The sequence below is a fragment of the Lemur catta genome, chromosome 2, assembly GCF_020740605.2.
Source record: "Lemur catta isolate mLemCat1 chromosome 2, mLemCat1.pri, whole genome shotgun sequence".
NCBI lineage: Eukaryota > Metazoa > Chordata > Mammalia > Primates > Lemuridae > Lemur > Lemur catta.
In genome coordinates this window covers 35,527,717-35,555,575 of record NC_059129.1, presented here as the reverse complement: position 1 = coordinate 35,555,575, position 27,859 = coordinate 35,527,717, and the positions used below count along the sequence as shown (strand labels likewise).

The 27,859-nt window shown below is 44.9% G+C and overlaps 1 protein-coding gene across 1 annotated transcript; it reads left to right on the top strand.

Moving 5' to 3' along the window:
- The first annotated feature begins 21,835 nt into the window (after nucleotides 1-21,835).
- C2H16orf54 (chromosome 2 C16orf54 homolog) lies at nucleotides 21,836-24,072 on the top strand. The gene is made up of 2 exons (XM_045543363.1): nucleotides 21,836-21,992; nucleotides 22,621-24,072. The coding sequence occupies exon 2, from the start codon at nucleotides 22,621-22,623 to the stop codon at nucleotides 23,293-23,295; it is 675 nt and encodes a 224-aa protein (XP_045399319.1). The 5' UTR covers nucleotides 21,836-21,992; the 3' UTR covers nucleotides 23,296-24,072.
- Nucleotides 24,073-27,859: the final 3,787 nt, after the last annotated feature.

The following is a 27,859-nucleotide window of genomic DNA, read 5'->3' as shown; positions in this document are numbered from 1 at the left end:
AGGAAGAATAGAGTCCACTTCGAGGGGGTGGACTAAATGAAATCTGAAAGTGTGCTTCGCAAATTCTTAGGGACATAGGAGACTCACACGGGAGCAGTGGAGACGGTTGGACGGGGCAGACAGTCGGCAGCAGGTGCGAGGCGGGAGGAGGAGGAGAGGACCGGCACAGCTGTGGCTGCAGGATCTGGAGTGCTCGCTAAGTCCTGTGACAGGACCAAAGGAAAGTGGCTGTATTGGTCCAAAGTAGAAGAGTTATGAGGAAGGTGTGGCAGGCACACAAGGCTGGTGAGTGCTGGCAAGAGCAGCTAAAGCAATGCAAGATAAAGCCAATGTCACAGAGGAAGTGGAGTGAGGTCAGGCAGGTGCGGAGCCCGCGAGGGACTCCGGGGTGTGAGCTCCAGTGTCGACAGGGCCCGCACGTGGAGTGGAAGAGGCAGCAGGCTCAGAGCCCCGGAACGGGACGGCCAACGTCGAGCAGCCCTGGATGGTGACAGGTTCATCGAAGGATCTGCCCCTCCCAACGTGGACTGTGGCAGGGGAACAGAGTGTTGAGTGCCTGCTGTCGGGGGCACTCCGCAGCTTATGTGAGCCATCTCGTGCTATCCGCCCACAGCCATTCAAGACGGGGATTAGTGAAAACTAGAGATTCAGACCCAAATCAAGTAGCTTGCCAAGGGTCTCACAGCTGTTAAGCAGGGGGCTCAGATTTGATCCAGGGCTAACTGGCTGCAAAGCCGGGTTCTGTCTACCCCATATTTCCCCCAAAGAGGTGGCACCTGGGAGCTTTCTAATGCACTCTCATTACTTTTGTCAGCTCTCAAGTGTGGAATCTTGGCAGCCACATAGAGGAGAGGTCTGGCAAGCCCTGAGCTCAGCTCTGTCTGTTCCCTGCTGGCAGCAACATGGCCATGGGTGAGGGCCAGGACCCTTCCGTGGGTCGGGCCCCACTGCAGAGAGGTGAGGGTAAAGGCAAGGACAGCAGGAAGCACCTGGACTCTCTTGCTGTGGACTCGAATATGCCTCACGTGACTGACATGCTTGATAAGCCGTTCGTTCAGTGGAGGGAATAGGTCAGATCTGGGCTCAGATTCTGCTCTGGCACCTGCTAGTCATATCACTTCAGATGTCATTCACCAATGTTCTCAGTTTGCCCAAGATTAGAAGGTTCAGTGCCAAAAACAGGACAGTGCTAGGCAAAATGGGATAGTTGATCGCCCCAGACGGGCCTCTTAACCCCTCTGGGCCTCCGTCTCCAAGTGTGAAACAGAGGCGTGCGCTGCTTGCTCTTTTAGCCCAGACCTGCCTTCTCTGCCTCTCGCCATCTGGAGTTGTGCTTTTTTCCAGAGAACATACGGGCAGGAGTGCCACTGAACCCTGCCAGGACAGGAAGAAGTCAGAACTGGCTGCACGTTCCTTCATCTGCTGAAGCCCAGCTTCTGCAGGGCAAAGCACCTTTCCACCAACATTCTGTTTGGAGGCCTCAGCTTTTGCTCATGTTGTGGCCTGGACCACAAATCATGAACCTCCCACCCTTGATCATGTCCCCTACCACCATTCTTGGCTTCTGCCTCTTGCCACCAGCAAAGCATGGCAAGGTCTAAGCACACCGTGCTCAGCAGGGAGCAGTGGGGTGGGGGCCGGGGGTGCATAGATGAATGCACATTGAAACATGAGACTCAGAGCTCTGGTCATGGCAACATCACATAAGGAGTGGTGTTTGGGCTGCAGCCGGGATGGGTGGCTTAAAGTGTGGCAGGAAGAGAGACAACACTCTCCCTGGCGGACTGTCTCCCCTGAGCCTGCTGTCTGTTCTCTTCTGGCGGCAGGCTGGTGGCCTCCACATTTTGCCCAGTAGCCAGGTTTGTGCTGTGTTCCTGACAGTGCAGGGAAGGGAGTGAGGGGCCGTCATTGCTGCAGGAGTGTGAGTTCTGAGGAGAAAGTAGGGAGAAGTGGGTGAACTTAGCAGCTGTAAATTTGGCCACCACAGTTCCTCAAAAACTTAAACAGGCTGGGTGCGGTGGCTCACGCCTGTAATCCTAGCACTCTGGGAGGCTGAGGTGGGCAGATTGTTTGAGCTCAGGAGTTCGAGACCAGCCTGAGCAAGAGCGAGACCCCGTCTCTACTAAAAATAGAAAGAAATTATATGGACAGCTAAAAATATATATAGAAAAAATTAGCCAGGCATGGTGGCACATGCCTGTAGTCCCAGCTACTTGGGAGGCTGAGGCAGGAGGATCACTTGAGCCCAGGAGTTTGGGGCTACGGTGAGTTATGATGACACCACTGCATTTTAGCCCAGGTGACAGAGCAAGATCCTGTCTCAAAAAAAAAAAAGGAGGAAACAAAAGGAATGAAGTACAGGTATACGCTATAGCACGCATGAACCTTGAAAACATTATGCTACTTGAAAGAAGCCAGTCACAAAGGGTTACATGTTGTATGACTCCGTTTATATGAAATGACTAGGATAGACAACTCCGTAGAGACAGGAAGTAGATGGGGGGCTAGGGGTAGAAGGGGCAGGACAGAATGGGGAGTGATTGCTAATGGGTTTGGGGTTTCTTTTGGAGTTATGAAAATGCTCTGAAATTAGATAGTGGTGTTGGGTCCACAGTCTTATAAATACACGAAACTCCACTGAATTGTATAGTTTAAAAGAATGAGTTATATGGTATGTGAATTATTGCTCAATAGAAATAATACTAATTTTTTAAAATTTGGGCACCCAGTCCTGCTTCATGCAGAAAGTGCAGCAGTGGAGTGATGCATTTAGGATCCACTGATGCCCCTCGGCACTGAGATGAGAGTGCCAGAGGGTAGAATTTGGCTGGATGAGTCCCCGGGAGCCAGGACACAAGTGGGTTTCACGGTTGGAATTCAGGCAGCTGCCGGCCCATGGAGGGAATACGCCTTCCTGGTGAATGGGGCAGGTACGACCAGGCAGGTCATGGAGGGCATGAAATATGATTTCTTGAGAGGATCCATCTCCTGCAGAATCAGGCTGGGCCCCTGAGTGTGGTCAGGCCTGTCACACACAGGAGTCTGGAAAAGACATGGCAGTCCCTTGGGTCTGCCTTTCTCCTGGGAACATCTCATGGGCAGCAACATGTCACAGGGTTTAGGGCCAGGAATGGACATCGGTGACTTTCCAAGTGTCATCATGACAGAGAAATGGGACCCGCAACGTGTGGCCATGTGAACAGGGTTCCCCCTATACATACTCAGCTCCATTGATTGCTTCTAGAATTCTGGGGGACCACAGAGATCCATCAGCTCACTTCAGTTTCGGGCTGCAGAGAACTGTTAAGGTAGGTGGTGGCCGGATTGGGAAGGCGGGATCCAGGCAGAAGTAAAGGAGGTGCCTGGGGTCTGTTAGCAACTCCAGCAGGTAGCTCACCAACCTCTCAAATCTCTGTTCCTTTGAGGACCATGTACACTGGGCCTGGCACCATCTGGACCTTCTGATTGGAGAGGACATAGCCCAGAACTGTGGCCTCCAGGTTTGCAAACACGTTCCCTCAGAGGCTACACTGCTGGAAAAGTCTGCTTCCCCCCCTCCCATCTGCCCCCTCCCCAGACAAATCAAGCAGTTCCATCCAGAAAGCCTTCCTAAGAACACCAAGGAGGGGCACATGATGAAAGTATACTGAGACGAGCAGGAGCTTGGGCCATATTGGTTGCTAGAGCTCAAGATACTGCTTTGTAATTGCTTGGTTGCTTGTGTGTCTCCCCCCATGAGTGCAGGGCCCATGTCTGATTGGTCACTGTTGAATCCTGGTGCCTAGCACAGTGCCTGGCACATAGTAGATAATAAATACTGCTTGGATTTGTAGTTTTACTCGTAGCCAGCCACTCACACTCAGTTTAGGATCGACAGTGTTGTGTTTCCCTCCAGCCAGTGAGGAGTCCTAAAGGCAGGGCTCCATACCTGAAAATAGCCGGCTCCTTTCCAGATCATAATCACAGCTACCTGCTGACTACAGCTCCATTCGGCTGGCATTGTCAGGGATTCTGACACCCCCAGACACACATTAGCACAAGCGTGCGTGTGCGCGTGCACACACACACACACACACACACACACACAAGTGGGAGCACACCTGTATACACGCACTCCAATCCCCATTGGCTTCTCTTCCTGAAAATCAGGTGTCCAGCCTCACTTCCAGCATGATGTATCTGCTAGTGGACTTGGCTTGGCTGCCTTTTTTGTGAATCTAGGCCAATACATCCCAGGTGGTTCTTGATCATTTTTCTTGGAAGCAAGCCCAGAAGCAGAGTCATCCCTTAGGCAATCCTGTGTGAGTAGACAAGCATCATTTACTCCTGGAAGCCTTCCCTGCACGCACTTTCCACCCACAACAAAGAGAACTCCAGCTCTTCTTAGTCTTTGGAGAAGTCATGAAGGCATCCAAAGGGATGAGGTTTCCACTGAGTCTTGCTGGACTAGCAAAAGTTAGCCAGATACAAGGTCATTCCAACCTCAAGGGGAAAGGAGATCGTGTGTCCCAGTACCTAGTAAAGTGCCAGACCCCTGGACTTCTACTGGATGGATGAATGGATAGATGGATGGATGGACGAATAAATAAGTACATGCATGAGAAAGTCAGACAGTGAACTTGGGGAGCTGTAAATTGTCTGAATGTGAGATGGTGGCATCAGTGTTAAAATTCAGGCTGGAAATTTGCATTTGGAGACAGATTATGAAAGGCCTCGTGTGCTAAGTGGGGGAATTTCAACTTGATCTTGTTGGCAGCAATAAGCCCTCAAAGAGTTTAAAGCAGGCAGGTGATAGGATCAAATCTGTCTTTTTAAAATTAATTAATTAATTAATTTATAGAAAACAGGGTCTTGCTCTGCTACCCAGGCTAGAGTATAGTGGCCCAATCATAGCTCACTGCAGCCTTGAATTTCTGGGCTCAAGTAATCCTCCTGCCTTAGCCTCCCAAGTAGCCAGGACTACAGGTGTGCACCACCATGCTTGGATAATTCTTTTGAAAAAATTTTTTGTAGAGATGAGATCTCACTATGTTGCCTAGGCTGTTCTTGAGCTCTTGGCCTCAGGTGATCCTCCTGCCTTGGCCTCCCAAAGTGCTCGGATCATAGGCGTGAGCCCCCATGCCTGGCCCAGATCTGTCTTTTTAAAATATTACCCTGGATAAGACTGGGATGGAGAAGAAATGAGAGCGAGGGCAAGGATAGCAGGAGGCTAGTGAGACGGACAGGGAGAGAGTATGAATGAGCTGGTGGTAGTGGGGAAGGTGAGAAGCAGACAAATTTGTAGGTATTTTACATATACAATCACCTGGACCCACTGGCTGTTGAAAGCAGTGAGGAAAAGAAAAGATTCCAGGATCTATTTCTGGAATGTCTAATTCAGCATACTGGGCTGATCGTGATGCCATTTATTTAGACAGACATGAAGGAGAACAGGTTTAGGAGGAGGAGATGATGGGTTTTTCAAAACTTTTTATTAAGAAATTTTACATAAATATAGAAAAGCATAAAAAAGGAAATGTGCTCCACAATAATAATAAAGCTGTTGTTTAAAATGTTTTTTTTATTTCAGCATATTATAGGGGTACATATGTTTAGGTTATACGTATATTGCCTTTGCCCCACCCAAGTCAGAGCTACAAGCATGTCCATCCCCCAGACGGTGTGCACTGCACCCACTAGGTGTGTATATACCCATCTGCTCCTCCCTCCTCCCACCTGCCCGACACCTGATGAATGTTAGTTACTACTATATGTGCACATAAGTGTTGATCAGTTAATACCAATTTGATGGTGAGTACATGTGGTGCTTGTTTTCCCATTCTTGTGATACTTCACTTAGTAGAATGGGTTCCAGCTCCATCCAGGATAATACAAGAGGTGCTAGATCACCATTGTTTTTTGTGGCTGAGTAGAACTCCATGGTATACATATACCACATTTTATTAATCCACTCATGTATTGATGGGCACTTGGGTTGTTTCCACATCTTTGCAATTGTGAATTGTGCTGCTATAAACATTCGAGTGCAGATGTCTTTTTTATAGAATGTCTTTTTTTCCTCTGCGTAGATGCCCAGTAATGGGATTGCTGGACCAAATGGTAGTTTTACTTTCAGCTCTCTGGGGTATCTTCATATTATTTTCCACAGAGGTTGTACTAGTTTGCAGTCCCACCATCATCTGTCTGCATCCACGCCAACATTTGTTGTTTTGGGACTTTTTGAGAAAAGCCATTCTCATTGGCGTTAAGTGATATCTCATTGTGCTTTTGATTTGCACTTCCCTAATTATTAGAGATGTTGAGCATATTTTCATATGTTTTTTGGCCATGAGTCTATCTTCTTTTGAAAAGTTTCTGTTTATGTCCTTTGCCCACTTTTTAATGGGTTGTTTTATTTTTTTCTTGCTGATTTTCCTGAGTTCTATATAGATTCTGGTTATCAGCCCTTTATCAAATGTGTAGTATGTAGATATTTTCTCCTATTCTGTAAGTTGTCTGTTTGCTCTCATCTATGTCTATTTTGTTAAGTGTTCTTATCATAAAAGGGTGCTGAATTTTGTCAAATGTCTTTTCTGTGTCTATTGAGAGGATCATGTGGTCTTTGTTTTTACTTCTATCTATGTGGTGAATTACATTTATAGATTTACATATGTTGAACCATCCCTGTATCTCTGGGATGAAGCTCACTTGGTCGTGATGGATTATTTTTTTGATAAGCACCTGTATTCGGTTCGCTAGGATTTTGTTGAGAATTTTTGCATCTACATTCATAAGGGATATTGGTGTGTAGTTTTCTTTTTTTCTTGAATTCTTTCCTGTTTTGGGTATCAGGGTGAAGTTGGCTTTATAAAATGTGTTGGGGAGGATTCCTTCCTTCTCGATGTTGTAGAATAATGTCTGCAGGATAAGCACCAGTTCTTCTTTGCAGGTCTGGTAAAATTCGGGTGTGAAACCATCTGGTCCAAGAATTTTTTTTAGGAAGGCTTTTTATTGTTGCTTCAATTTCAGTACTTGGTATTGTTCTGTTCAGGAATTCTGTTTCTTCCTGATTGAGCCTAGGGAGGCTGTGTGTTTCTAAGAATTTGTCCATTTCCTCCATGTTTTCAAGTTTATGTGCATAGAGATTTTTACAGTATTCATAGATGATATTTTGTATTTACATGGTATCAGTTGTAATTTCTCCTTTCTCATTCCTGATTGAGCTTATTAGAGTCTTTTCTTTTCTGCTTCTGGTTAATCAAGCAGGAGGTATGTCAATTTTGTTTATTCTTTCAAAGAACCAACTTTTTGTTTTATTAATCTTCTGTATAGTTTTTTTATTACTGATTTCATTTAGCTCTGCTCTGGTCTTGGTTATTTCTTTTCTTCTACTGGGTTTGGGATTGGTTTGCTTATCTTTTCTTTGAGATGATTCATTATATTGTTGATTTGTGATCTTTCTGTCTTTTGGATGTAGGCATTTATGGATATAAATTTTCCTCTCAGGACTGCTTTAGCTGTGTCCCACAGATTGTGAAAACTTGTGTCTCCTTTATCATTTAGTTCAAAGAATCTTTTGATTTCCATCTTAATTTCCTCCTTAACCCAATAATCATTCTGCAGAGGGTTGTTTAGTTTCCATGACTTTGTGTAGAGATGAGTGTTTCTGTTGGAGTTGATTTCTAATTTTATTCCACTGGGGCCTGAGAAGATGCATGGTATAATTTCTTTTTTTTTTTTAATTTGTCGAGACATGTTTTGTGGCCTAGAATATGATCAATCTTAGAAAATGTCCCATGAGCCAATGAGGAAAATGTATATTCAGTGGGTTTTGGGTAGAAAATTCTGTAAATGCCTGTCAGGGACATTTGTTCTAGAGTTCTATTTAAGTCCATTCTGTCCTTGTTTATTTTCTGTTTGGAGGATCTGTCCAGTTCTGTCAGAGGGGTATTGAAATCCCTGGCTATTATGGTACTGCTGTTTATCATTTTGTTTAGATCAAGTAGGATTTGCTTTGTGAATCTGGGTGCAGCTGAGTTAGGTGCATAAATATTTAGAATCGTCATATCTTCTTGTTGAATTGTACCCTTCACCATTATATAATGACCATCTTTGTCTTTCATTACTTTTGTTGATTTGAAGACTAAGTTATCTGAAATCAGAACTGCTACGCCAGCTTTCTTTTGGTTTCCATTTGCATGGAATATTGTTTTCCATCCCTTTACCTTGAGTCTGAATGCACCATTGTGGGTTAGATGTGTTTCCTGAAGACAGCAGATACTTGGTTTGTGTATATTTGTCCATTTGGCCAACCTATGTCTCTTTAGTGACAGCTCAAGCCATTCACATTTATTGAAAGAATTGATAAGTGGGGTGGATTTTTGTTCATCTTGTTGAGTTGAACTTTGTTGCTTTGTTTTCTCTCTTGAGCCATTGTGATATCTGGCCTTTGACCTTTAGCTTTTGGATGATTTTACACTGGTGAGTGTCTATTGTGCTGATCCATGTGTGACACTTCTGAGTACTTCCTGGAGAGCAGGTCTTGTCTTGATGAAGTCCCTCAGTGCTTGCTTGTCTGAGAAGGTCTTTATTTCTCCTTTGTATGAGAAACTTAGTTTTGCAGTATACAAAATTCTGGGCTTGGCATTATTCTGCTTGAGAAGATGAGCATGGGGCCCCAGTCCCTTCTGGTTTGTAAGGTCTCAGTTGAGAAGTCTGCAGTCAATCTGATGAGTTTTCCTTTGTAGGTTTTCTGCTGCTTTCACCTTACAGCTCATAGGAGAGCCTCTTTTGTGTTTATTTTGGCCAGTCTGATGACTGTGTGTTGTGGTGTCTTCCAGTTTGCAATAGATATCCCAGGAGTCCTTTGAGCTTCTTGATTTCTAGCTATCTAGATTTCTAGCAAGGCCAGGGAAATTTTCCTCCATTATATCCTCAAATAGTTTATCCAACCCTGTATATTTTCTTCTTCACCCTCAGGGATGCCTATGATTCTTATGTTAGGCCTTTTCACATAATCCCACATTTCTTATGGGCTTTGCTCTTTTCTCTTATTTCTCTGCTCTATCTCTGTGACAAACTTGTTCAATTGAAAGGTGTTATCTTCAATCCCTGAGATTCTTTCTTCTGCTTGATCTAGGGTATTATTGAGGCTTCCCACTGTGCTTTCTAATTCCTTGAATAAATTTTTCACTTCCAGAAGTTCTATTTGATTTTTCTTTAATATTTCAATTTCTTTAGTGAATTTTGCATTCATTTCCTGGATGTGTGTGTGTGTGTGTGTGTGTGTGTGTGTGTGTGTGTGTGTGATTTCTTTGTTTTGGGTATCCATTTTATCTTGCATTTCATTGAGTTTTCTTACGATCCATGTTTGAAATTCTTCTTATGTCATTTTAGTGCTCTGAATTTGGTTAATGTCCGTTGCTAGAGAGCTGGTGTTCCCTTTTGGGGGGTGTCCTTTCAGTTTGATTCTTCATACTTCCAGAGTTCTTTTGCTGATCCCTTCCCATCTGGAGCAGCTGTTGCTTCTTACCTTTGGATTTTCATTTAGATAATCTCATTTAATTTTAATTAATTTGAATTTGAAGAACCACATGCAGCTAATGGCCACTGTATTAGACAGGACAGGTCTAGTGGATCTCAACGAGGGATGGGCATACCCGAGTAACCAGCTTGTGCTGTTATTACTACTGCATTCCTTCTCACCCTCCCCAACTCAGGTCTTAACAATGGTATAAGAATCTGGCAAAGGAGGGTGAGGGGTGCCTAGGGGTAAAATAGGAACACTTAAGAAGATCCCACGGGTGATTCTGAAGTGATATCCTTACCCACCTGGTAAGAACCATTGAAGCATAGTGTTCCAATTACCTATTTTATTTTTTAATATTTTTAGAGATGGGGTCTTACTATGTTGTCCTGGCTTGAGTGCAGTGGCTATTCACAGCTGTGACTATGGTGCAGTAAGGCCTCAAACTCCTGGCCTCAAGTAATCTTTCTGCCCTCAGCCTCCCAAAGTGCTGGGATTATAGGTATGAGTCAATGGGCCCAGACTGTGACTGACTGCTAATGAAGAGAATGCAGCAGAAGTGACACAGTATGACCCAAGGCTAGGTTAAAAAAAAAGGGATAGAGCTCCCACCTGGCTTGTGCTCTCACCCTGTCTCTCTTTTTCTTACTTTCTCTCTCTCTCTCTCTCTCTCTCTCTCTCTCTCACCTCCTCATGCTTGCCCTTGGAACCCAGCTACCATGTTGTGAGGAAGCCCAAGATACCTGTACGTGCCCTGGCTAAAGTCTCAGCTAGGGTCCCAGCTGACAGCCAACATTAACTACCAAATGTGTAAATGAGCCAGTCTTCAGATGATTCCAGCCCCAGCCTTTCAGCTAACTCAGCTGATGCTAGGTAGAGCAGAGATGCACTATCCCCATGGAGCTTGGCCCAAAACACAGATTGTTAGAAAAATAAATATTGCTATTAGGTCATTAAGTTTTGGGGTGGTTTGTGATGTAGAAATAGGTAACTGGAGCTGGGCATGGTGGCACATGCCTATAGTCCCAGCTACTTGGGGACTCCTGAGCCCAGGAGTTCAAGACCAGCCTGAGCGACATAGCAAAACCCCACCTCTATAAAAAATAGAAAAATTAGCCGGGCATGGTGGCACGTGTCTGTAGTCCCGGCTACTCAGGAGGCTGAGAGAGGAGGATCACTTGAACCAAGGAGTTTCAGGCTGCAGTGAGCTATGATGATGCCACCACACTCCAGCCTGGGCAACAGAGCAAGACCTTATATCAAAAAAAACCAAAAAAACAAACAAAAAAAACAGTCACTAAGACCAGCCCACATACAAGAGGAGAGGACTTAGACCCAACCTTTTGATAGGAGGAGTGTCAAAGAATTTGCAAACATGTTTTAAAACCACAACATATGCTGAGGAGCAAAGAGCACCAAGGACAGAACTCTCAGGAGCATCACTATTTTAGGGGACAACTGAGCCTGTTCCTGCTTAGATTTTCCCATCACACAAGGTTCAGTAACACATGTAAGCACACAGCGGCCCAGAAGCCAGCTCTCTAGTCTATGAACAAATAAAGTTTTCTCTCACTGGTTCTAGGCACAGTCAGCCTCATCCCTGAACACCTGGCCCCAGGAGTACCCCTGCCCAGAAGACATCCCCAAGGCCTGTTTTCTGGGCTTCTGACCTAGAAACTTGTCTCTTGCACATACTCCTTGAGTAACTTCCTGATTCCATTTCCAGAAAGTCTTTGGTGGTGGAATGGGGGTGCCTAAGGGTCAGGACTCCTGGGTTCTGACCCCCACCCTACAGAAGGCTGTAAAAACAATGCAAGTTTATTTGGGAGTGGGAAGATTATAGGGGATAATTTTCTTCTCCATGTTTGAATTTTTTATAATATTAGTTTAAATTTTTTATTATGGTAAAATATGCATAGTATAAAATTTACCCTTTTAACCATTTTTAAGTTATAGTTCAGCAGCATTAAATACCTTTATCATGCTGTACAGACATCAGCACCACCCTTCTCCAGTAGTTTTCCAACTGAAAGTCTATGCTCATTAAACTGCGAATGCTGTCAGAATAAAAAAAGACATGAGAAAACATACTTAAACACAAAAAAATTACTTCTGCAAGGACATCTGCCCAACAACTGTCTCCAACCTCAGACTGGGGTCACCCTTGTTATTGATCTTTGTAGCCAGGGATAATTATTTCAAAACAATTATGTCGTCCTCCTCACTTTTCCTTTAAAAACCTTTGTCTTCCTTTACCTCCCTGAATATGCACATAGTTTACTATGGCAGACACATTCCCAGTGCAATGCCTATTCCCAAATAAACATCATCTTCTTTTAGAGAGCCTCTCTGTTATTTAGGTTGACAGATACGGTGTTAGAAAGGGGACCTGGAAAAGATCACTGTTGGAAGGAACTGGCAGTTCTTGGAGCTCTCTGCCTCCCTGGCTCGCCTTTTCTGCCCAGTGAGTCTCCTCTCAGGCCAGACCTCCTTCTTTCTGGTAGATGCTCTTGAACCTTATTTGGGATCTGATTTGGATAAGGCCACCTTAATAACGAACCATGTATCCCTTGTGGGATGATGAAGACTTTTTGTCTTTTCTTAAGTCCATTCTGGTATAAACACAAGCGTCTTTGGGATTGAGTACTCCGATTTTACAGAATTTACATTCTGTCTGTGAAGCATGTCTTTTCTGGTGAATTTACTTTCAGTTTGGTCTGTGCGCTTAGTTTAATATTTTGTTTGATCTGCACGCCTGGGTGAAAATTCTCATCAACCCTCTTACCTTGATTTCTTTTGATTTAGTTTGATGCCTTTCCTTGAATTCTAAAAATCTTCCAAGAGCAAAAGTAAACATTCTAAATGGTGGGTACAGAATGGCTAATTAGAAGCCACTAGGGTGGTCACGACCATCTAAAACACCAGTCTAAACTCCTGAAATTATCTGACAGGATTTATAGGATTTTCTTTGCTCAAGGGATTAATAAGAGATGGAATGAGATTCTCAAACATCAAGCCGGGGTTTCTGGGCCTTTAGCTGGCTGCATAGTATGTCTCGTTCTTGTGCATATGTTTAAACCAATGGGCAAAATTACATCAAGGAAAATTCAGAGCTCAAATGGTCATTATTTGAAAAACCTTCAAGCATAGAGTTAGCATGTAGAGCCTCCTAAGTTCTCTGTTGCTACTCTTTTTTTCTGCCTACTTTGAATCTGCTGACTTTTCTACTAGGGTTGAGATAAAACTCACTGCTATGGCCTTCCAGCCAAGAATAGAAGACTTAAAGGGCTTTCAAATTAATGGCTTTACAAATTACAACAGCTCCATTGTAACCAACAACCTAGACTTTTTTTTTTTTTTTGAGATGAGGTCTCACTATCTCGCCCAGGCTGGAGTGCAGTGGCTGTTCACAGGCACGAGTACCGCACACTACAGCCTTGAACTCCTGACCTCAAGCGATCCTCCCCCTCAGCTTCCTGAGTAGCTGGGACTATAGGTGCACACCACCGTGCTGGCTAGACACCTTTTAAAAATACAAATTAATTTTGCTTGATTAACAATTTCTTACAGTGATAGAACACTTAATTGAAAAATTAATAATCTAAAAGAAAAAGAACTAGACACATGTTTATAAAAGTTGGGCTCTCAGATCAAACAGATCAAAATCTTGAGCTCAGAGCAATGATATAAGGTACCTGTGTCTACCATAAAAATTTTGCTTTTTCTGCCACACAGGGTCCAAAAAGCAAAAACAAAACAAAACAAAAACCTGCTAGAATTCTTTCTTGCCCACATTTGCTAACCAAACAAACAGACTGGCAAACAAAAGATAGATTTGTTATTAGTTCAAGGCTACTTGGAAATTTCGTTTTTCTTATATAATGCAGCCAGTCCTGCCTAAAATGTAAATGATTAGAAATTTAACCCTAAACTCATTTGAAAATGAACAAAGGAAAAAAGGGGGTAAAACAGGTTTGGTTTTGTTTTTGTAATCAAACTTCCCTGGAAACTGCTATATCCAAAATTTTGGTCCATGGCCTTCATTAGACTACATATCAGGACAAATAAAGTTTAGCTATGTGAACGGGTCTCAGTTTTGTCAGAAGTATAATTTGGATCCAACTGTCTTTTGTAAACTGATGAGTTTATATTACTATCTCATGACAAAAATTCTATTAATAAAATGAAAGCTATAAGATCTTTATTTGCGTGTGTGTTTATGCAAATGTACATATACTTCACGTATTATGCTATATGTTGTGTCTACGTGGTACAGTCTGGCATAGTTGGCCAGAAAGCACTTGAAGAATTCTATTTAGATAAATAGGTGTTCATGTAAAATATAAAATATAGTAATTAACCCAAATGCTTTTTAGTTCATGTGACTTAAGTGAATCTTCAATAAATAAGCTGGCTTTAAAATTATTGGTAGAATAAAAATAGAAATGTCTTCAGAATTGTCTGCATGCATTTTTGCCTGGGTTAACTGGTTAAACAGTTTTACATTTGTCTCTGCTAGATGTTTTGAAGTGTCAGGGTTTGACACAAAGGTTTTAAGACTATAAACTCAGCCTCAACCAAAATGATCTTTGTATAATTTTTTGATAAGACTAATATTGTTGATTTAATAAAAACAGCTGTACCTTCTGCATTATCAATAAAGTACTCATATATTTAATTTTAAGGCTCATACTTTGTTGAACAACTGATATTCACAGACTATAAAAATGGTTAACAAGGAAATAATGAAATAATGACTAGCTTGGTCTAATATGTCAGTTTCTGTAAGTAATCTAGGTAAACTGTTAAAAAATAAATAAATTGGGCAGGGTGCGGTGGCTCATGCCTGTAATCTTAGCACTCTGGGAGGCCGAGGAATCGCTCAAGGTCAGGAGTTCAAGACCAGTCTGAGCAAGAGCGAGACCCCATCTCTATTAAAAATAAAAAGAAATTATCTGGACAACTAAAAATATACATATAGAAAAAATTAGCTGGGCATGTTGGCACATGCCTGTAGTCCCAGCTACTCGGGAGGCTGAGGCAGAAGGATTGCTTGAGTCCAGGAGTTTGAGGTTGCTGTGAGCTAGGGTGACGCCACGACACTCTAGCCTGGGCGACAGAGCAAGACTCTGTCTCAAAAAATAAATAAATAAATAATAAACACAAGTTTGTTCTTGGCTTCTTCTTAAATTTTATAGAAACACTAAATATATTTGGATCTATTAATACACATAAATTATGTTATGGGGAAAGTGTTTCTAAAAATTATAAAATGGTTCTCATCTATAAAATACTGCTATGTGACAGACAATTCAAGATTTCTTGCTTCCTAGGTTTTCACTAAGATTTAAGTTTACTAAGACTTTAAAATTCTAATTAATATATTAATATAATTCTGTATATAAAGTGTGCCAAGGGGGCCAGGCATAGTGGCTCATGCCTATAATCTCAGCATGCTGGGAGGCTGAGGTAGGAGGATTTCTTGAGGCCAGGAGTTTGAGACCAGCCTGGGCAACACAGTGAGACCCCATCTCTACAAAAAATTTTAAAAATTAGCTGGGCATGGTGGCATGCATCTGTAGTCCCAGCTACTCAGCAGACTGACGCAGGAGGATTGCTTGAGCCCAGGAGTTTGAAGTAGTGAGCTATGATAATACTACTGTGCTCTAGCCCAGGCAACAGAATGCAACCTTGTCTCAAAAAATACATAAATAAGTAAATAAACAAAGTGCGCCAAAAATAAATATGTTTTTAATAAGAAAAAAGTTATTTTAAAGGACATAAAATATCTGTTTTTTAAAAAGAGTAATTTTGTCTAATTCAGAGGTTATTTAGAGGTTATTTCAAAACATGGATTTAGAAAGGAAACAGAAACACAATAAAAAGGAACTAGAAAGTAGGAAGAAGAGATATTTAAAATGTTATGGGTATTAAAAGTGTATTTTTGGTAACAAAGGTTTAAAATATAATAATTTTGTATTAAAGAAGAATAAATAAATTTGCATAGAAAAGAATGTTGGGTGGTAAATTTTTGTCCTAAAGTAAAATAACTGGTTATTTAAAAAAGAGAAAGTATAGTGCAAAGCAGAAAGTACAAACATGTCATAAATGGCCAGAATAAGTTGTGACAATGTTTGTAAAGGGGAAATTTACGAAAGGAATTTTATGTGTAAATTTATGAAAGGAATTGATTTGCTCTTAGTAAAATTGCTAAAAGTTTTGATTTTTAATTCTGAAATGAGTTTGTTTAATAGCCATCTTCCAAACTATAGACAGTTTCTATTTCTTCCTGAGATCTACGTAATTTCCCTAATATCAGGTTGGAAATGCTGTCTTTTTCATTCAGAGTGGTAATTTCATTTCTCAAGGTAAAATTTTTGTTTTTGAAACTTCTTGGATTTGCATCCCTGAGGTTCAGCTCGTGGTGTATCGGGTGTGTTTTGCTGCACAGGCTTTGCAGGTCGTGCGTCATTGCCTTCGGCTCTCTCCCCTTAGAAGGTGTATCTTTTGCTTGGCTGAAGTGGTAATTCTCTCCTTCCACTTTTTCATCAACTTTTATAACTGTTTTTCTTGAAGTCTGACTCTGATGCTGAAATGTTTATCTTGAAGGCCTTGAAAAGCAATGTTTTCCTCCAGTATAACTTGATTGTGTACTCTTGGCTTTTCTTGATGTGTATAAATTATTCCATGTAACTGGGAAACTTCCTATGCTGCTCAGGGTACTAGTTTTCTTGTTTACATTCCTCTATGATATGGTGTACACTTATAACGCTGGACACATTCTTTCCATGTCTGATTAAATTCAGGTATCCTTTTCATCAGGTTTGACTTCCAAGTTACCTAAATGGGCTTCCCATAAAGAGAAGTGATCACACTGCAGGAAGGGTTTTTTGTTTGTTTGTTTGTTTTGTTTTGTTTTATTAGAGATGGGGTCTCACTTGGCTGCCCAGGTTGGAGTGCAGTGGCTATTCACATGTACAAACATAGGGCGTTCACTACATCCTCAAATTCCTGGGCTTAAGAGATCCTTCTGCCTCAGCCTTACAGGCTGTGTCACCATATCTGGCTTGCAGGAGGTTTTTCTTTACCTTTTTGGTTAACTGGCCTGAAAACAAAGAGTGTATGTTTCATCAAGATAATTTCCTGTGTTGTCTTTATTAGGTTTCTGATTACTTAGGAAAACTAAGCTTCAAAAGGGGTAAGGTTTTTCTATCCATATAATGTTCTGTATTGCCTTTGAAGTCTTTTGATTATAACTCTTGTTAAATAATTGACTATTATTTTACAGTGATCTGTGATTCTGTTTTGATCCAAGTGTTTTGAACCTTTTGACATCTTTGGCAGGCTGCCCCAGGATCAAAATCCTAAATTATGTCTTTTTGACTTAGAATTAACTTGGCATTTTCCAGTTGGGCCCTGGAAAGCCACAAAGAATATATCTCTCATCTTGCAGAGATTTTTTTTTTTCTCCTTAGAGATAGGGTCTCACTCTGTCACCCAGGCTGAAGTGCTGTGGCAGGATCATAGCTCACTGCAGGCTTGATCTCCTGGGCTCAAGTGATGCTCCCACCTTAGCCTCCCAAGTACATAGGACTACAGGTGCACACCATCATGCTGGGCTAATTTTTCTTATTTATTTATTTATTTTTTGTAGAAACAGGGTCTCACTGTGTTGTCCCGACTGGTCTTGAGAGATATTAAATGATTGGGCTTATTTGGTAAGTTATATGGGAGACATTGTCAAATGATAAGTGACACTAGATCTTCTTTCAGTTACATTTAAGTATGTTAATAACATAAACGTTTCAAAAATTGGCTGGGCATGGTGTCTCATGCCTATAATCCTAGCACTCTGGGAGACCGAGGTGGGAGGATTGCTTGAGGTCAGGAGTTCAAGGCCAGCCTGAGCAAGAGCGAGACCCTGTCTCTACAAAAAATAGAAAAAATTAGCCAGGCGTCGTAGCACCTGCATGTAGTCCCAGCTACTCGGGAGACTGAGGCCGGAGGATCGTTTGAGCCCGGGAGTTTGAGGTTGCTGTGAGCTAGGCTGATGCCATGGCACTCTAGTCTGGGCAACAGAGTGAGACTCTGTCTCAAAAAAAAAAAAAAAAAAAAGAAAGAAAGAAACATTGGTTGCATTACTAAAGCTTTGACTGAAATATCATATTGAGAATGTGGGTAACATTCCTGGCTTCAAGAGTTCCCAACCTTACAGTGAGTGAATAAAAACCATCATTTCTTGGCAGGCCCAGAAACCTTAAGACTGTAAGTAAAATCTAAAGTCTGCCTTGGTTTGGCTTCCTAGCCTCAAAAGGTTTCTAAATTTGAGATTCCCATGTGATCAATGTAGAGAGAAAAAGGTCCGTTTCTAATGAAAGACTGTGATGCGCCTGTTGCTGGATTGTAGCCCTGTGTGCTGTTTTCACGTTCTTGTTCCCTACCTGTAGACTGGACTAGATCCTAAATTCTCCTTATTTTCTACAACTCTCCAACTAAAAACAAAAACTTCTGTTTCTGTAGCCCTATAAGCTGAAACTAGATGAATTTTCAGAAGCAAGCCTTGTGTCTGCTGTCTGAGCCACACAAGTTTACCAAACCACTGGATGCCGGGACCAGAGACATCCAAACTGCACACCTGGAGGAGAAGTTGACATTTTCATGCCATAGACAGCTTTTCCCAAGACGTCAGAAGAAGACCCCATATCATAACGACTCTCTTACCTCACTTAACGCTACCTTTTTTACTTGGCAGGATAATGATGTAATTGAAATTTCACAATCAGTAGCTTCTGCTGGTAACTTAAGAGAACCTAACCTAAGAAATCCTTTTAGTCTCCATTGCTTTAATAAGAAAATGTCTGTGCTATTGCTAATACTACATGCTTTACCTGGTTGTATTCCTCTGGAAAAGCTGAGACCCATGTACACAAAATAAGAGAATGGTACACATAGGCTGGGCACCATGGCTCACTCCTGTAATCCTAGCACTTTGGGAGGCCAATGCAGCAGGACTGCTTGAGCCCAGGAATTCGAGACCAGCCTGGGCAATGGTGAGACCATGTCTCTACAAAAAATTGAAAAACAAAACAAAACAAAAAACAGGCCACACAGTTGTAACAGGTCTCACCTAATTCCCAATGGTCATTTAATTTATTCAACTGGTTGTCTTTTTTTTTTTTTTTGAGACAGAGTCTTGCTCTGTCACCCAGGCTAGAGTGCTGTGGCGTCAGCCTAGCTCACAGCAACCTCAAACTCCCAGGCTCAAGCGATCCTCCTGCCTCAGCCTCCCGAGTAGCTGGGACTACAGGCATGTGCTACCATGCCCGGCTAAGTTTTTTTCTATATATATTTTTGGCTGTCCAGATCATTTCTTTCTATTTTTAGTAGAGACGGGGTCTCGCTCTTGCTCAGGCTGGTCTCGAACTCCTGACCTCGAGTGATCCTCCCGCCTCGGCCTCCCAGAGTGTTAGGATTACAGGCGTGAGCCACCATGCCCAGTCAACTGGTTGTTTTTAAGCCTAGGTTCATGGCTCAAAACCATTATGCAAACTGGAATTGTCATATTACTATTCATTTTACTTTGTATCCCCTTTTTAAGCTTTTTATTTGTAATTTGTTAAATTTTTTGCAGAAGTACAACTCCTAACAAAAGAATGCTGGCCCAATACATTGAGGTGATAGCAAAAGGCTACGGAACAGACAAAATTGAACTTAATAATGAACTCCAGGTAGACTTAGCCTGAGAGCTGCTCCCTTCAAACCTCCCTTATTGCTCAAATGTGGCCAAAAGGGATTTGACACTGATTCCTAGTTGCCAAACACTCCTCCCTCCTTGGGATGAGACCAGCGACTGGAACAGGTCCATCCTGGCATCAAGGGACGTCAAAACTTAACTATAGGATGATTGATCAGTGATGGTTTCAATGAAAGATCTTGATTAAAAGGGGATATGATCAGAATCAAAATGGAGTCACTAGTGTTAAAAAAAACAAAGAGAAAACCTGACAAGCAGAGCCTGGGAAGGCCACGAAGAGAGGCTTCTCATGCCTGGTAACAAAACTATCACAAAAGACTGCAAAAACCACAACCTTGCACAAAAGTCATTGCAACCTTACACAAAAAAAAAATACTTCTGCAAAGACATCTCCCCATCAATGGCCTATCCGACCTCAGACTGTTGTCACCCTGTTATTGATCTTTGTAGCCAAGGATAATTATTTCAAAACAATTATATAATCCCCCTCATTTTTTTCCTTTAAAAGCCTTTGTCTTCTTTTACCTCTCTGAATATGCACATAGTACACTATGGCAGGCACATTCCTATCACATTGCTCTATTCCCAAATAAACATCATCTTCCTTTAAAGAGCCTCTTTCTGCTTGTTATTTAGGTTAACATATTAATCCCCCTCCCCCCAGCCCCTGGCAACCACCCTTCTACTTTCTGTCTCTATGAATTTGACTACTTTAGGTACCTCATGCAAGTGGAATCACATAATATTTATTCTTTTATGACTAGCTTATTTCACTTAGCATGTTTTCAAGGTTCATCCATATTGTAGCATGTATTAGAATTTTCTTCCCTTTTTTTTTTTTAGATAAGAGACGGGGTCTGGCTCTTGCTCAGACTGGTCTTGAACTCCTGACCTTGAGTGATCCTCCCGCCTCAGCCTCCCAGAGTGCTAGGATTACAAGCGTGAGTCACCGCGACCAGCCAAGAATTTTCTTCCTTTTTAAAGTTGAATAATATTCCAGTGTGTTTGTGTGTGTGTGTGTGTGTGTGTGTGTGTGTGTGTGTGTGCGTGTGTGTACATTTTGTCTATCCATTCATATGCCAATGGATGTTTGTGTTGCTTCCACCTTTTTGGCTATTGTGAATAGTGTTACTGTGACCATTACTGTATAAATATCTGTTCAAGTTCCTGCTTTCAATTCTTTTGTGTATATGTGTAGAAGTGGAATTGCTGGATCATTTTTATGTTTCATTTTTTGAGGAAACAGTAAAACCTTTTAAAGCTTCTGTTTTAAGCAAAGAAAGCTAAGAATCAAAACAGCCAGTTTGATAACCTTAGTCACAGAAAAACCATATCTGATCTTTCTGGTTTTTAAGAATGTTTACTCTTCTAGAGGTTCTATTTTTTGTTTTTGTTTTTGTTTTTTTTTTGAGACAGGGTTCTCGCTCTGTTGCCTGGGCTGGAGTGCAGTGGCAACATCATAGCTCACGGCAGCCTTGAACTCCTGGGCTCAAGTGATCCTCCTGCTTTAGCTTTCTGAGTAGCTGGGACTACAGGCACACACCTCCAGGCTGGGCTAATTTTTTTTTAAATTCTTTTGTAGAAATGGGGTCTCACTGTGTTGCCCAGGCTGGTCTTGAACTTCTGGGCTCAAGCAATTATCCTCCTGCCTCAGCTTCCCAAAGTGCTGGGATTGTAACCAGCCTAGAGGGATTTTTTTCCCCCTAAAGAAAGATAATTAAAAGAGGACATACATAATTTTCAGGTTTTACTTATTTATTTGGATTTTAAAAAATAAAACATTTTTTGATTGTAGTAAAATATACATAACATAAAACCATCTAAACCATTTTTAAGTGTATACTTCAGTGGTATTAAGTTAAGGTTTTATTTCTAAGGCTTGTAATCTCATTAAATTCTAATGCTAAGGCTCAGAGTTCTGGCACTCTCCACTCCCACCTGCCGGGCTGCACCCTGTGCTCCTCCTGGCTCCTTCCTCAAAACCACCAGGACAGACCGGTCTGAGTCAGGCTCCCCTTGTGACCATCTTTTGTAAGACACTAACGTTTCAACATATTTTTGTAGCCTATCACACTAAGTAGTTGTCATTTTGCAAAACAATATATTAACACCTATTAAGGGCTGTGTTGTGTGCCGGGAGTTTGCCAGACCAAGTATTTACATCCGTGCTCCACCCTCCCCCCCACTGTCACAGGCTCACACACACACATAGGCTGTGTGACTTTGGGCATGTCACCTCCCTTCCTTAGACTTACTTTTGTCATCTGTCAATGCGACAGTCAAACTAGACAATCTCTGAAAGGCTCCTGGACTCCAGACCCTGAGGGCACTCCAGCACACTCTGCCCCGGGCTCCTCCAACCCAACCGAAGGACCAGGAGACAGGAACAGAGATGGCAGATGTTTGGGGTCTTGGAAACATTCGCCCTGGGGCCTGGGGCCTAACTGTGGGGTGAGACCGAGCGCCACAGAGTCACTGCCCATTCCGGCCCCGCCTTACCCCAGGAAACGCCTCCTCACCGCAGAGACCACATCCCCTGGGGTTGCCTTGAAAACAAACACTCCAAGGGGCAGGGGAGTTGGGGTGCAGTTGCCCAGCAACAGGTGGTGGCCTCCCTTCCGCCCTCACGGAGGCCAGGCCTCTCGGCGCCTTTCAGCCGCCTGCCCTGCGCCCTCGCGGCCTGCGCAGGGGACAGCAGCTCTGGGAAGAAGAGGAGCCCGGAACTGACCCCAGGTGAGGTGAGGGGCGCAGGAGGCCCCTGTAGGTGGGAGTCTGGGGACAGAGAGGTGGGCAGAAACAAAGGAGATGGAGGCGCTAGAGACCAGGCCATGCTGGAGAGCTGGGCACGGGTGCAGAGGTGGCGCCTGAGGCCTGGCCAGCAGCGGATCAGCAGAGCCTAGGAGAGCAAGAGCGAGTCCGAGCAGAGTGGCGGGAAGCAAGGGAGCCGCCAGGGGCCGGCGAGGGGTTGGCAGCGGGCACACAGGAGGGGGAGGCTGGAGGTGGCGTCTCATTGCCTCACCCGCCACTTCCTCTCCAGGCTGGGCAAGACCTCCAAGCCCGGACAGAAGCTTTTAGGGCCCTTAACTTCTTGCCTGAGGCACCCTGGGGTCTGGGAGGGAACTGGGCTTCTGGAAAGGGCTGGAGGGCTGGGCAGGGTAGGCCCTGCGGTTCTCTGGCCACACCTGGCCTCTCCTGCCCTTCCTGGGTCCCCTTTGCTCCTGTCCCCCAAGCCTGATACCGAGTCCCGTCAGCCTTCGGCTTTCACGCGTGCTTTTGGACACTTGCCGCCGCCGCCTTCCGTCCGTCTCCATCGCGTCCCCTCTCCCTCACCGGCCTCCTCTCCCCGCCCTGTGTCTCCCAGATGCCTGCGACCCCGGAGCAGCCGGCTGGGCACGCGGAGGGCCCCCCAGCGTCGGACGCGGCCCCGTGGCCCCCGCTGCCCTGCGGGCCCTGCGTCCCCATCATGCTGGGCCTGGCCGCGCTGGCCGCGCTCCTCGTGGTGAGCACGGCCGTGCTGGCCGAGCGCCTGTTCCGCCGCGCGCTCCGCCCGGAGCCGGGCCGCGGCGCGCCCGCGCTGGTCTGGCGGCCGGGAGGCGAGCTGTGGATCGAGCCCGCGGGCAGCGCGCGGCAGCGCTCCGAGGACTGGTACGGCGCCGCCGTGCCCCTGCTGACCGACCGGGCCCTGGGGCCCCCCAGCCCCGGCGGCACGCTGCAGGCCCGAGCCGCAGCCCCGCCGGGCCCCTCTGCCCCACACTCCGCCCCCGGCTCCCCGGGCCCCCAGACCCCCCCGGAGGCCCCAGCCCGCAGCACCTTCTGGGGCCCCCAGCCCTGGGAGGGGAGGCCCCCCGCCGCGGGCCTGGCGAGCTGGGCGGAGCCCGAGCAGAGGCCGGAGCCCAGCCTGCAGTTTGGGAGCCCCCCGCCCCGGAGGCTGCGGCCCGGAAGCCCTGAGCCCGACTGGGGCCTCCAGCCTCGGGTCACCCTGGAGCAGATCTCAGCTTTCTGGAGGCGTGAAGGCCGCACCAGCGTGGGGTTCTGAATCCCCAGGGCCTGGCAGACCGGCCTCCAGAGACCCCCGAGGAAGGGCCTGCGCAGCGGGACTGTGAGACTCACGGCTCCAGCATCTGGGCCTATGCTGAGGCTGTCCCAAGGAACACGGCCCTCTTTTAAGTCTGGGTTTCAATTCCCGCGGGTGCGAGCCGAGCCCGCAGGCTGCGTGTGCACAGAGCCCCAGTGCAGGGCGCTCAGCGCTGCCTCTGCTGGGCTGCCAGGCCGGGGCTCAGAGAACGGGAGGCTGGGCTGACTCTGGGCCAGAAGCCTCCAAGATCGCATCCGGATTAAGAACTGAAGGTACCAGACAAGCAGGAAACAGCATCAACCCAGCCACTTCCGCCTTCCTACAGTGTTTACCTAAGATGCTAACATCAATTTTGCAAATGCTCTGGCGTGGTGATGCCAAGTGTCAGTCCGCGTTAGCAGGACCTAGCAGGACTACAGCTTCCCAGAGCCACAGATCTTATCCCTCCTCGGCCACTCACACCCCCACCCTCAGGTCCTCCAGGAAAATACACAAAGAGAAGACAACCAGGCAGAGGAGCGTTTTATTACATACGAACTGTGGCTTTGACCCCCAAGTGGCAGCTAGGAACTTGCTGAGCCAAGCTGGAGCAGCCCTCTCTTGCCTGGACTTGGGATCTAGGGTCAGAGAAGACCCGTGCGCTCCTCTGCCCATCCTCTTGTTAATGGGAAAAAAAGCCAAGTAATTTTAAAGAGATTTACCCTGAGCCAAATTTGAGGACCATGACCCAGAGCCACGCCCAAGAAGCCTTGAGCAAGTGGCCTCGCTGTGGCTGGGTCACAGTTTGGGTTTATACATTTCAGGGAGACGGGTTACAGGTAAAGTCATCAATCAGTATGTGGGAGGCCTACATTGGTTTGGCCCGAAAAGGTGGGCCGTCTCTAAGGGGGGTGGTGCTTACAGGTTATAGGTGGGTTTAAAGATTCTTTGGCTTGTAATTGGTTAAAGACAGGAAGCTTTGTCTAAAGGCTTGGAATGTTTCAACATAGTTGCTGTTTATCAGAGATGAGCCATGACATAGATTTGTTGTGTAAATTGAGGACCTGCAGGTGTGTCTTGCAAACCCTCAGGCCTATCAATGGGTTACAAAGAATGTCCCCAAGAAGGGAGAGGGGTATGATGAGGCATGTCTGACCTCCCTCCTGCTGGCAGGCAATTTAGTTTTAGGATGTTCTTTTGGCCACGAGGGGGTCCATTCAGTCAGCTGGTAGGGGATGAGCCTTAAAATTTTATTTTCATACACACTCTATAGCTGCACACATCTCAGCCCTCCCAATCTTACCACTCCATGGCCAGGAAAGCTGGGGCCAAGGAGGCCTGAGTTTGATCCAGTGTGGAAAGGAGCATTGTCCCAGAGCAAGGCAGCTCCCACAGTGCAGCCTCCAGCCATCTTCCCTCCCAGCTTGCTGGAGTGGTCCAGAGAGACAGATTTGCCACAAGACAGATTTACTTATAGGGCTGGGAGCTGTGGCTCATGCCTATAATCCCAGCACTTTGCAGGCTGAGGTGGGAGGATTGCTTGAGACCAAGAGTTTGAGACCAGCCTGGGCAACATAGTGAGACCCTGTCTCTACAAAAAATTTAAAAAGTATCCAGGTGTAGTGGCACATGCCTGTAGTCCTAACTACTTGGGAGGCTGAAGTGAGAGGATCCTTTGGGCCCAAAAGTCCAAGGTCATAGTGAGCTATGATTGCACCATTGCACTCCAGCCTGGGCAACAGAGAAAGACTTATTTAAAATGCTCCACCTCATAGAAATGGAGCCCCAAATGCCTTTAGCCCTATTTCCAGTTTGTATTAGCTGACCTCCCCTTTAGGAGAGGGGCCAGGGTGGGGAAAGCCAATGGAGTTTCCATTTCCTAGGGGTTTGATTGTCCAAACTTCAGCCACGAATATTAGGATTTTTGCCCTATCAGTTTACCACCTGTACTATAATTTACTTTATATTTTTCTTTAAATTGGTTCACTATTCACTTAATAAACGTATTTTAAAAGGAATTTTTTGTATTACTTCTGTAAATGGAAAACCAGTATCACTTGCCATAAATAGAAGGTAGAATATGAAAATAAATACAATGTAAACAAAACTGCTAAGTTTTAAGTATTGTTCCCTGCCAGAGGCATTGATTCGAAACTCTTCTTTTTGTTAAAAGGAGATGGATGGGTGAGCAATTGAGAAAAGTGTTAGACATTCTAGCACCAAACTGAGACTTTCCCCTGGAGGTGCTGAGGAAGAGAGAGCCCTGCACGGGGGACAGTGATCCTGTGTTGTTTACTGGGGCCAGGAACCTCCCAAGTTCACCCGCACACAGGGAAACCTCTGCTCTTCCTGCTTAGGAGGGCTGAGGAGCACTTGGAGCCTCCCCTCCCATCCCTTGGCTGCTGGCAATTGAAGGAGCGGCCAGGAATGAGAAGCCCCCAGGCAGAGGGATCAAGAACCCAGCCCAGCCTCTCCCCACAGGTGTACTCATCCAGCCTGAGTGCTGAGCACCTTCTCTGAGCCGGGCACTGGGTGGGGGGCCTGGTCCTGCCGTCAAAGGGCTCACAGTCTCTCTAGTGGCAGGCGTTGGGGAATGGAGGCAGGCATGAGATAAGACATGGACACAAAACTGAAGCCAGGTAGAGATCAAGACGCCTGGCCCATCTGTGTCACTCGGGAGCTGGGTAATTATGTCACTTTTCGTTGTCACCATCAGCTGCCAAGACAGGGTTGTGAGGACTCACGTGAGTGAGCAGTCCACCAGGGAAACGAGAGATGCAGGTCAATGCTCCCATGCCAAGTGCTTAGGAGAGGCAGTCCAGTACGGAAGGGACACGGGGGGACAAGACCTCTGGCTCTCCATCTGGCTCTGTTACCCACTCATTTGGAGACTTCAGAAAAGTGATTTTTGTGTTACTGGGCCTCATGTTCTTTTCTCTGTGCAACAAGAGAACTAAAAGTTGAACAAGATGTTCTGTTGGGACTTTTTTAGCTTTTGACATTTGAGGACACTATACGGTGAAAGACAGTGGGACGGATGGCCCTCTGCCCTCAGAAGCTTCACTGAAAAATCAACTCTAAATAAGCAGATTGATAAGAGAAAATCTTACTTATTTTGACATACATGTCATTTATTTTAACGTACTGTTTTATGAGCCCCATCAATGGGTGTGTGGGTGGATGGATGGGAGAATGGGATGGGTGTGTGGAGGAGTGAATGGGCAGATAAATAAATTTGTGGATACATGGATGGACGCCTGTGAACTTCCCGAGGCAGAGTCCCGCTTGCTATCCCAGAGTCATCTTTGTATTTCCAGACCCAGACCATGGCTTAAAACATAAGAACCCAATGAAGGGGAAACAAATGAGCAAGTGGATGGATTAATAGATTCATTAGCTTTATCCTTTCTTCTTTCTCTTTATTTTAAACATTTCCCTCTCATTTTTAACACCATCTTATTCCTTTCTCATCCCGACTCCTTCTTTTATGAATAGGCATTTAAAATATACTTGCTGTATGGTCTTTTGCCCAATAATTCTATCTTCTGGAGCTCCAGGGTGGGAGCTAATCCTGCTGTATATTGTGTCTGCTCGCTTTCATTCACGACAGATTGTTTGTTTCCTCTTATGTTCTGTAACTGTGGGCTGTGAACTCGGGTTCAGAGGGCCTTGTCAGTGGGAATCCACATGACTAGGTTTACGGGTGTCTCTCTCTAGAGAGGTTTTGTGTCTGCTCTGCCAAGAGTACTTCAGGGGTATTACCAACACTGGACCGCATTATTTGTTAATTTTATTTGGGCTCCCTGGACCATGCAGATGGTATAAATTGAAACCCCAAATCTAAGTGAGGGCAAGTCTTTGGTTAGGAATTCTCAAGGGAGATCTTTTATTGTCACCTAGATCTCAGGGTGAGACGGACAAGGTCCCTCTATGCTCCCTGGGCTGAGGGCAGATTTTTTTTTTCTTTAGTCCACTCTTTTACTGTAGCTGTCACCTTTTAAGGGTACGAGCTTTCTGTTAGGGTCTCAGTTTTTAACTGCCCAGGCAAGGCCTCCTCTCTAATCTCCAGGTGGGTATAAGACCCAAGCCCCTTCACTGCCGAGAGCCACACCGCCCAGCGGCTCACGCAGCTCTGGGGTCGGACTTTGCGCGCCTCGCAGGGACCCCGAGCTTTCCTGCGGCCCGGCCGTGCTTGCAAAGGACGTTTGCTTGATTGGATGTAGCACTTGTAGGTGCCTCATTTTGGGGACATGCTTGTCAGGTTATTCCATTCTCGATATCACAAAAAACACCCAGGCTACTTCTTCATATAAACAAGTTCAAACCTCTCTCACCTTAAAACAACCAGCCAGTCAACGAATCGTCTACCCCAGCAGTCCCCTGCCTTTCTGGCACCAGGGACCAGTTTCATGGAAGATAGTTTTTCTATGGCCCAGGCGGGGGTGGGGCGTGGGGGGGGGTGATTCCAGGATGATTCAAGCGCATTACATTTATTGTGCACTTTATTTCTATTATTATTACATTGTAATATATAATGAAATAGTTA